General features: G+C 37.7%; 1 protein-coding gene across 1 annotated transcript in view; it reads left to right on the plus strand.

Moving 5' to 3' along the window:
* Positions 1-10,073, plus strand: part of RSPO2 (R-spondin 2) — a 103,391-nt gene extending 93,318 nt beyond the window's left edge. The window contains exon 6 of the mRNA XM_064646751.1: positions 8,025-10,073. Within this exon, the coding sequence (XP_064502821.1) occupies positions 8,025-8,134 (110 nt within the window). The 3' untranslated portion in view covers positions 8,135-10,073. The remainder of the gene's footprint in view (positions 1-8,024) is intronic.
* The last annotated feature ends 1,203 nt before the right edge of the window (positions 10,074-11,276 follow it).

Below are 11,276 nucleotides of genomic sequence, written 5' to 3' on the forward strand. Positions count from 1 at the left end.
GGAGATAAAAATAAAATTAATTGAATTGACTAGGAAAAAGGAAGAAAAATAATCTGTTTTAAAATACTGGGTAGAAGGAGTTTTAAGTCAGATTAGTGTCCAGTCAAACCTAGAGAATTTCAAGCCAATTAGTTCTTAGCTATAACTGTTGTCTGTAGAGTTAAAATATATTTACATATGTATGTGTACTCTTGAGAGTGTAGAAATATTCTTTTATTACTTTGAAATTTGCTTTATATTGAAAGGAAGGAAAATAAAAAAAACCCCCAAACCTTTTACTGGAAACATTTTGCTTGGCTTTGCTTGTGAAGTATCTGATCTGACATGACGTTGGCTAAGATAAGGGTAGTGAATACCCTGCATGCAACTGATATTCATGTAGTTTGGATTCTGAGCTAAATTTACATTAGACAAACATTTTGACTGCAGCGGAGACTTATCTGTTTTCACACAACTGTGACTGAAATGACGAAGGGACCCAAAATTTAAGCATCTATACTATTCAGTATTCAGGTCTCCTATGAGAGTTTCCATCTCCCCTTCAGTTTGCTAGTTTTCCTCTTCCCCTCGTGTGCTTTCTCTTGCTTTCTTCTCTGAGCACGTGTGTGTGAATTTTTATGACTTCACTTTCTATATTCATTAGTGAATATGTGTACTTCTACAAACAAAAAATAATACTCTTTGAAATTATGGAAGTTGATACCTCACTGCCATCTACTGTCTACACTGGAAAACTGCACTGTGGAAGTGCACTGCATTTCAGTTATGTAAGGTGACACTTCTCCCAGTGAATTTGCCCTAAAACTGAGGAAAAATGCACTGAACTTTCAGTAGGCTGTGACATGTTAATTCCATTCTTTGTGTAGGAATCAGTATTTCTTAAACAGATGAGAATGTCTCATGACACTCAATATTGTCCAGAAGGAAAGAACATCAGATTTTGGTATTGCTTAGTTAGTTTGTATTCAGGCCAGATAAAAAACCAGATGTGTACTTTGGGAGAAAAAGAATAGCCCACTTTGCTTATTCTTGTCCTAAATAGTAATACCTTTAATTTCTTCATGCATGTGTCAAAACAAAAAAAGCCAACAAGATTAAGATACAGGAACTTGAGATATTTCGATGTTTCTTTTATTTAAAGAATTGGTCTTTAGATCTTTTAAATTAGCTTTCATCTCAGTAGCTGATGGCTGGTGTAGGAAAATGCCAAGTATATGTAATATTAAATGTTAGCTGTGATTTACCCGAAGTTGTGAAATTATTAAGTTGAAAATCAATTATCAGGATTCTAAATGTCAGGAACTGAATAAAGCATCACTCAGGTTAGCTTTGCACTTCGAGTGCTTTTGTAATGGTTTGTGTAGAAAAACAAGGTTTACTCGATAGAAATTTCTCTGATTTAATCAGGCAAGTTGACATCAAATAGACAAGAATGTACACAAAACATGAAACTGTGTGTTTGCATAAGAGAATTCTTTTTCTTACATTAATATTAGTTTCAGTAGGCTGGGAATACACATTTATAGCATTAGCTATCAGTACTGCACCAAAAAGTTTAAAAGGAGACCAGTCAGCTTGCAAACTCAAGCACTTCAGAGTTGAAGAAATGTCTTCATTTGTTTCTTATCTGTATCTGTTGTGATGAAGTCTGTAATTATGGTATGGGGTTTTTTTCCTATTTTTATTCAGGAATTGTTCTAAGACCTTATTTTCTCAATATTACTTAACTCTTACAAATGAAGAGAGAATAATGAACTAATTCATGACTTTCTGTGGTGTCCATTGTTACCAGTTTCATGCCTCGCAAATGTTAATTAATCTACCTTTACAAATTCTGGTCTTTGTGAATTTGAAATGGTGTTGTGGGCAGCTGATGTACTCTGTGTGATCATACCATCCCTTCTGGTGTCTTCAGAGGCAAATATGTGTTTGCAGGATTTTTTCAAATGACATCAGTTCACCCAGGAAGATGAGAAACTGCTTTCTGTCCCATCTCCTTGACCTTCTTCTTTTCCAGTGCCCCAACCAAGACCAACTGTCTTTCACTCCCTATCTGAAAAGGTATTTTACTTCAGTTGATTTCCTCTAAATCACATTCCTCCACACTGAGCACAGCCAATTTCAGCCTAAATGTTATGGTATTAAAAAAACCCACAACTGCAAACTAGGTTATGAAAACTGTCGTGAATTTGGTAGCAGATGACATTGGTAGAGATGCCCGTGATGTGCATTTTGCAAAGTTATTAAAGCTCTTCGTGTCCTCTTCCTGTAGGCCACTTGTCAGTGTTGGTTTGTAAATCATGCTTTAGGAAAAGGATGCCTTTGTAAAACTGAGGAATTTTTTTTTCCATTGACTGTGTGTTTATAAGATTTCTTAACAATTTATGCATTTCTCTGGCAGTTTCAGTATCCAGAATTTTTAACTGACTGAAAACCCTGGGAAATAAATTACCTCTAGGGAATAATTTCTGGACTGAATTCTTTGTTTGCTTGGTTGCTGGATTTTTTCAGTCAGTGTTTATGTGTAGTTTGCTGTGTGGTGCAAATGGGAAATAAATGGCAAGGCATCTGTGGGTCTGTGCCTGACAGACATCCTGCTAGAGAGGGCTCCTCCAGAAGCTTACATGAGGAGTGGCTGAGGGAGCTGGGATTGTGTAGACTGGAGAAAAGGAGGCTCTGGGGAGACCTTATCGCTCTCTACAACTACTTAAAAGGAGGCTATAGCAGGGTGGGGGTCAGCCTTTTCTCACAGATGACTAGTGACAGGATGACAGGATGTAGCCTCAAGCTGTGCCAGGACAGGTTCAGGTTGGACATCAGAAAGAATTTCTTTAACGAAAGGGTTGTTAAACATTGGAACAGGCTACCCAGGGAAGTGGTAGAGTCACCATCCCTGGAAGTGTTCAAAAAAAGACTGGATGTGGCACTTGGTGCCATGGTCTAGTTGACAAGGTGGTGATTGGTCAAAGGTTGGACTCAGTCTTAGAGGTCTTTTCCAACCTGAGTGATTCTGATTCTGTGATTCTGTGACATGGTTTAGTGGTAAACGTGGTGGTGCTAGGTTGATGATTGGACTTGATGATCTTAGAGGTATTTTATTTTCTAACTTTAATAATTCTGTGATCTGCCATCTTTTTCTTGAGTTATCTCTTTAACTGGTTAATCTTTGAGTATTTCTATCATCTTTCCACTGCTGTCATTAGTTCCCTGATGTTGCCATCCTTCAGTGATATGACTTAATAATAATTTTTCTAGCTTCCCACATGGATGAAATGCTGCCATACATGAGGTCTGTGGTAGAGCAACAGCTGTAGGAGCATGATGTACAGGTGTTTAGCTCCTAAAACAATGCATGAAAGGGAAGAAAAGATTAAAAAGTGTATTTAGCAGGGTCTGCTGTTGTCCCAAGACTCCATTGTGCCTTAGCTTCTACCAGTGAAAGCTCTGCATCTGAAAATCCAGAGAAGGGAAGCAGGCAGACACCTGTAAATCCCATTGTTCAGTAATCTTCAATAGAAGAGAAAAATGTTTTAAATAAAGAAGGGAGTATTAAACATTCTGATAGCTCCAATATAGTGATTTGTATGTGAGGTTGCTGAAAATGTTGGGGGGTATTACACTGTGAAATAAAACTGCAGATAGTTGTTTTGCTTTGGTTTTTTTTCCCCTTTTCACTGAATGTTTTAAATTTGCTGCCCCCATGTGGCTGTATACTGTGTTTTCTCTGCTGAAACTCTGAGTTTGTTAGAAGCACCGTTCCTACGGCGGTGCTTATACAGCAAGTCAAGCACAATTCAGATACTGAACTGAAACTGGCTGGCGGAGTCAAGGATCTCAAACAATGTGGCTGGGAGTCCCTGTGAATACATTTGCTTCATTTTAATTCTGGAGAATCAGGAGTGCCCTGGATGTTAGGAATCTGCTGCCCAAACTCTGTCCAGAGAAAGCTGCCTTTGCAGCTGTCAGATGATAAGGCTTCTTCTGAACCAGGTAGTGTGTATCCCAAATTGACCAGGTGGATCCTGAAGGAGTATGCAGTATTTCTAAGCGAGATAAATATAGGCACATAGTAACTGAAACAGTGCTCAGATATTCTGGCCTTTGTATGAATTATTCGTATTTGCTCTCCTTGCTCCTAACACCAGTCATTAAACAAATAAAAACTGCAGTCATAAAATTAAAATTGAAGATGAGGCCTTATCTGGAGACCTGTCCCTTGGAAAGGAGAGACAAGGTGCATGGCTCTCTGTCAGATGACAAGCAGGCAAGCATCATTCTACTAGGAAGGATGAAATGTCACTTAGAGTGGTGCTGGCTTTGGATCCCAGGCAGCTGCACTGGACTGTTTGCTCTCTTGGGTACTGCTGCTGATCAGGAGGGGTTTATAGGCTGGCTGAATCAGACTTTATATCTCAGATATTCGTAGAACCATAGAATGGTTTGGGTTGGAAGGGACCTTAAAGAGCATCTAGTTCCACCCCCTCCACCAAGGGCAGGGCCACCTTCCACTAGACTGGGTTGCTCAAAGCCCCATCCAGCCTGGCCTGGAACACTTCCAGGGATGGGGCATCCACAGCTTCTCTGGGCAACCTGTTCCAGTGCTTTCCCACCCTCACAGTAAAGAATCTCTTCCTAATATCTAATCCAAACCGACACTCTTTCAGTTTAAAGTCATTTCCTCTTGCCCCATCACCATAGACCCTTGTAAAAAATTCCTCTCCAGCTCTCTTGTATTGTTACTTCCTGTTCTGTACAATAACATTATAACCTGTTGTTGGTAGTGATAAAACCCCTCCAAAGAGGCAGTCCTTTTACTCTCCCTCCTCATTTGCTTCAGTCAGGAACTACCTTCTGTGTGCAACAGCAGGTTCTGGACTAATCTGCTGCTGCTAAAAAAATCCACTCCTTTTCAGCTGCCCAACAAAGCCAAGCATGGCAGAGCCCTGCTGCTTCCTATGGAGAGAGGGACTTGGGGTCAGGGCTCTTGCTTTAAGGAGCAGTGAGCATGGCAAGGTGTGGGGAAGGTTGTGCAAAGCTCAGATGAGGTTGTCCAACACCTAACTCATGACACTGAGCTGCCACCTGGCCCGGGGGATTGTCTCCACCATCAGCTGTCCTCTCCCCACTGCCCTCCAGTCAGGGAACTGGGAGAGTTTGGGTCCTGGATCCTCTTAGAGGATCTGCATTACATATCATAAGCATCGTGTCCCTCTAAAGAGTTATGTAGTAAGATATTAAAAGATACTGCTGTTCACTGTGCTTCTGCTGATAAAATAACCACTGTAATTGAAATGTGCATTTAATAAAAATTCTCATACTTGGGGACTTCAGCAGCATACTTAGTCTTTATAGTCACTTTTTTCTTGCTAATCTCTTATCTCTGTTGCATTCTACTAACAGTATGGGAACTGATGGTTAGCAAGAAATACCTTTTATATTCTATTTTCTGATTTAAATGCCATTTGGAATTTGGGACTCAGCATCACCAAGTCATCTGGATTTTATCCTGTGTGGTTTAATATTGCCCTGAAAATATTGAAACTTATTCTGTACAACAGGGCACTTTGAGATACAATGAGTGAACAAAGCGCTCCTCATAGGAGAACAAATTATCAGCTATCAGTGGCTCAGGGATGCTGCCTCTACTTAGGTGCTACTCCATGGCACGTGTAAAAGAAGGTAATTTGCCTTTGGTGTGCCTTGGGACAAAAGCAGGTACAGGGACGACTGCTGCAGAGCAGCAGAAACATTGTAATGTGCTTGTTGCACAATGACATGTCAAATCACTGAAATCTAGTCCAGTTCATTTCTATTTTAAGGATATCATATGGGGAGTGGGCTGGTAATTTGACTTGATGTTTGTGTTGCAGGATCTACTTTCTAAGGCTTAGACAGAGATACCAGCTGTGTTGTGAGTCATTTTATCCTTGTATCTCAAAGTGTTTTAGAGGAAAAATAATAGGGTCTTTCACTGCCTTAAACTTACTTACAGTAAGCAATTAATCTCTAGAGGATGTCATAGAGAAACTAGATGAGACACTGACTTAAGTTTATATTTCTTTTACTAATTGGTCTGTATAATGGAAAACCTCAGAAAGTAGGATCACTGAGCAAACTGGGTAGCAAAACTCCAATAAAGCTCTGATTGATTCTTCTGGTCTTGTGAGAATCGATTGACCAGCAGAATTGGTCACTCTTTTCCATTTCCCCTCATCTTCTGCTTCCTTAATAAGTATTTTGAACATGTGGGTTAAAAAATTTAGAATATTGAAAGTGCAAGTTAGTGTTGAACTATACATTCATCCAAGGTCTGATGCCTTACAATGTACCAGCTAGTGGAATTCCGTTAAAAGTATAAATATATATATATGTGAAAACTTCTATAGTTTGAATCGTCTTATTGTAATGCCACTTTGTGTCAAGTGTTCCTTGCCTCTGACCTCATTAGGTGTGCCTCGTCATTAGATAGAGTGTTACTAAAGAGTTTTAACTTAAAACCTGCTTTGATTAATGCTTGGTCGGACTAAGGATTTATTGTGTAGGATTAACTAGATTTAAAAATGGCAAAATGCCATAGTAACCTTAATGCCAGACTTTAATGAGAAGCAGAAGTAAACTCCAAGGGCCTTTATGATTTTTAATATGGACTAAACTCCTATGCTTATTACCTTAATGTCCTGTCCTATTTTATATACAAGTATTCCAGTAATTCCTATAGAATAGTAGCCTAGTCAGTGTATAATGTATATATACATATATAGCTGAAGTATATAAGCCTATATTTTCAATGAATCATAAATTTTGATGATTTTAGAATGAGATTTATTCAGTGTTATTATGAAATAGAGAAAAACTCTTGTAACTGGTTTGAGTCTTTTAAATTAAGAAATAATATGAAAATAAGACAAAGCTGGATTGGCAAACGTTTGTTCCGTTTAGCAGTGTACTGACAATATAGATGAAAAATGTATTTTCATATTTTTATGTAACCTGCTAATTGAATTTCCTTTTACTGTCTTGTTAAATTCATTTGGTGCTCCTGAAAGTTTACAAAGTTGTCACTTCTAGAGTTTAATAACCTTATTTTTTTACCATTGATCACATATTTTAGTATATGATACTGCCAAGAAAACCCAGACCATTCTCACACCTGACAGCATTTGGCCGTCTCCTTAAATCCTACTAGACTTGATAGGATTTAAGCATATACTTAAAAGGTAATGCATTGCCCAATGAGGGCCTTTGTATCTGACATTTTTTCAGTCCATGATATCTTTGCTGAGATAACCAAAGGGCACTGATTTATTGTTAGAGCTGAAGAGGAAAAGCTTTCCCATTCAAGAAGCTTGAGAATTTTTTTCCTGAATTGATCCTGATTTCCTGAATTTGGTTATTTTTCAGTGAATTTCCAATAGTAAGAAGTATGAAGTGTAATTTTTGTTTCTGCACAGTAATATACTGTGAGAATTAGACACAGTGTACTAATAAGCAGTAACAACAGTTCTTCACAGAGGTGGTAATGTTTCTGCCAAAGCATGTCAGATGGCATCCAACCAAATACTTGGGCTGTAATGCCTAATTTCTCATTGAAATCACAGATATATTGGACATGACTTAAATAGGATTACTCACTCAAGCAAATTTACGCAAGGGTCTAAGGCATATATCCAGTTTCCAGTGAGTTAGGAGTCTACATACTCATTTGGCTCTGAGCCTTAGGCACTTGCATAACGTTGCTTGTGCGACCTGCCCTGCCAAAAACGAAACCTGCATCAACATGGTTACTCAAACCAGCAAAATTGTGCCTGTGGACAAGTGATGACAGTCCAGGGATCCTTTTTTATCACACTGAAAACTTGTGTTTTCACTGAGATTGAAGCTCATTAACCAGCATTACCTTTGCAGTCCCTATTGATAATTTCTGTACAAATGAGCTGCTTTTGTTGTTGGGTTTTTTTTTCTAATTTCTGTATTCCTTACTCGACTCATTGTTATGATTTGGTTTTCTTTTTTTTTTTTTTTAGGGAGAAGGCCAGCAAAAACAAAGGACAAAAAAAAGAAGAAAAAGAACTTGATGGAAAGGGCTCAGAAGCAGCACAGCATCTTTTTAGCGACAGATAAAACAAGCCAGTAAAGACTTGATTTTCTTTAATATATTTTTTTTTGCAAAGTGCACAAAAGCTGCTATATGCTCCTGCCCATGGATGCACTACGGTTCAGCTGCTTTGACAGTATTGGTGGCAAATAACTTGTGAAAGTAAAGCCCACAAGCTTGTTTGTTTTATTTATATATTTTTTTATTTTATTTTTTTCCTTTCATTTTTGACCTGAAGACTTCAAGGTCAGGAGCACACTGAGTTGAATCAGTGGAAGTGGTCCTGAAGTGCATCAGAGATAACGTTCTGAGTGCTTGGTCAACATGTTGACCAGAAAAGAAATCTACGTAGCACCATTAGGCGGACTTGTGCATATTTAAATAAATAAAAAAAGGAAGTCTTGGAGGTGTAGGTACTGTTGCATTTATGACCTTTGTTTCCTATATTTGTACATTTCAAGAGTAAATGAATATGACTTACCTACTTAGTGTTAATGTACATTGTTCTCAGCACCTGCTACATCAAAACAGTTGTATAATAAAACTGCTTTAAGACAACATGCCACAGGATTCACTGCTTAGACTTACAGAAGCACAGCAAGATTCTATGTGTACATACTACTCTGTCTACATATAAATGAACATATTTACTGTACATCTATGCATCTTTCTGTATAATACTTTATACATGTTTAAAAGTATGACCTGTTGGTTCTAGTAATATACTTTAATCCAGTAAATGTTTACTTTTTACTATGTTTTAAGTATCTTCTCATATTCCTCAAGAGTTACAAACTGGATTTTTTTTCTCATTTGCAAAGGACACTCATTTACAAAACTACCTTACACTGACCCTCACCATGGAGTGTCAGCTCTGAAGTATACTTGCCAGACTAGTCCACAAATCTTTTATGCTATTCTGTACTCCTATCTCAGCCCTCATGTATTTTGTCTCAGAAGAAGAAGTGTAATGTTTTTAAGATGAGGCACAATGACGATAGATATTTTGAGTGTCAGGACAGAAATTATATGTAAAGTTCTTGGTATCTAAGATTGTATGTGTAGTTTGTTGGTTTTTTTCAAATATAATGCAGTGTTTTATTTCAGTTAGTCCTGATGCAGTAAGATACAGAAAATAAATACCTGAATAGGGGAGAAACAAAAGAAAAAGTTACTTGAGGTCAAATTTAATCTGCAGCTGGTGTTTGCTTTGGGTTTTTGGGGGGATGGAGAGTGGAGACAATTTTCTGTGTAGGATGTTAAAATGGCTCAGGATGTGTAATTTGGTAATCTAGCATTATTGGACTATCATTCAAGGAGATTTTTGGATACCTGCTGGGAAAAGCTCACACTAAAATGGCTGTCGTTTAAGATGTCTGAGAATAATTAGAGAAATTATTTCAGTTGTAGGACTAAAACTTGTATATGACCTACACAAAAAATGAAAAAGCAAAACAGACCCCAGACCTTCACAAACCTAATTTTGACATATACTTTAGAAAAATCCCACAAATACCAGTTTTTGTTTTATGGGCTATATGCTTTTCAAATAAACTAAGGAAATAAAGCATCTGTAAGCACAAATGTATCAGTATTTAGCTATGACAAGTGTTGCTACCGAAATGTGCAGTAGTTAGACATATGAATGTTCCATAAACTGCTTGTGAACTTCCACTTAACTGTGAGATTTTCACTATATGTTCATATTTACCTAGAACACAATAATGTTATGGACAGTAAGATTGTTCTGATCCTGGGCTGCTATTTTGGACATAAAATGTTCACTTCAAAAAAAACCATTAAAAGACAATAGGAACTGTAGCTACCTGTTTGCTTATTGGTTATCAAATTTGGCTCTAAGTGCAGAGAATGCCCTCATACAAGCCTTTCAATAGATGTTACAAATATTGTATTAGGCATGTCATGGAAAGAATGCTACAAAATACAATAAAATGATGTCACAAGCTTCTGAGTAAAATATTTATGGTCCTTTTTAATTCAAATAGTGTATTCCTTTGGAATTGTATATACATAGAAGAATTGGAGAAGGTGTGTGGATGCAGATTTTCTCCAACTGGGATAAAAAAAATATGAGGGTTTTCCAAACAACTATTTTGTTGATACTTAGGTTTGAAAAAACACCTTGTGTTAGATATATGTTGATTTCTGCTGTCCCAGTCACCTTCACATTCAGAGTTTCCTTGAGAGTGTAGACACTATAAAGTCATCCCTAAGTAGCAGATGCCCTTGTGTCTAGTTCCTTTGTTGTCCTAGACATCCTACCTTTGCATGGTGGACCCTGTTGATGTATTCATAGCACTGGGGTTTTTGTAGGATCATACTTCTGAGGTTAGAACAGACTGTCCCTTGGACATTAGGAAAAGGGTTTTCACTGAAGAGGGTGTTTGGTCACAGGCTCCTCAGGGAAGTGGTCATGGCATGAAGCCTGTCAGAGTTCAAGCAGTGTCTGAACAATGCTCTTAGTAATGTGGTTTAGTTTTAGGTAGTCCTGTGAGGAGCAGGGAGTTGGACTCAATGATCCTTATGTGTCTTTTCCATCTTGAGATACTCTGTGGTTCAATGAATCTATGACCTTGAGAGATCATCTAGTCCATATCTCTGCTTGAAACAGTGCTAACCTTGAAGTTATCTTCAAACAGATACTGTTTCTTGATAAAGAAGATCAGGTTTAAAGATGGATAACATTAAAACAGCCTGTGCCCACTCTGCCTCTTATTTTCTTTAAATTTTATCAAAAGCAGGCTTGTAAAGATCTTAGTTCTTTTCTGGTAAGTGACTTTTTAGGTACCTTTTTCCCCTTTCAGAGCTGTTACTGCTTTTTGAATCTGTTTCTCTCAAACAGCAGAGGGATTCACAGCAGTGGAACTTCTGCATTCACAAGGCTTTTATGCCCCTAGTTTAATGCTTAGCTATTGGAAGTCTATTTAAAACTACAAAAGATTCAAATCAGTAGGATAAAGGACTTATATATGCTGTAGTCATTGGTTTTAAAAAGGCATTGCATTGCTATGATGAGCAGAAAGTGCTTTTTCAAAAGCATACATTATTTTATATCTTATTCACCTGTCTCAGAAGAGACAATTTCATACTGCACTGTGTATTTAGGATCTCTCTACTCTCAGTTTGACTTATATATGCCTCTTGAATTAAAAAACAAACA

The sequence above is a fragment of the Pseudopipra pipra genome, chromosome 1 (genome assembly GCF_036250125.1).
Source record: "Pseudopipra pipra isolate bDixPip1 chromosome 1, bDixPip1.hap1, whole genome shotgun sequence".
Taxonomy (NCBI): Eukaryota; Metazoa; Chordata; class Aves; order Passeriformes; family Pipridae; genus Pseudopipra; species Pseudopipra pipra.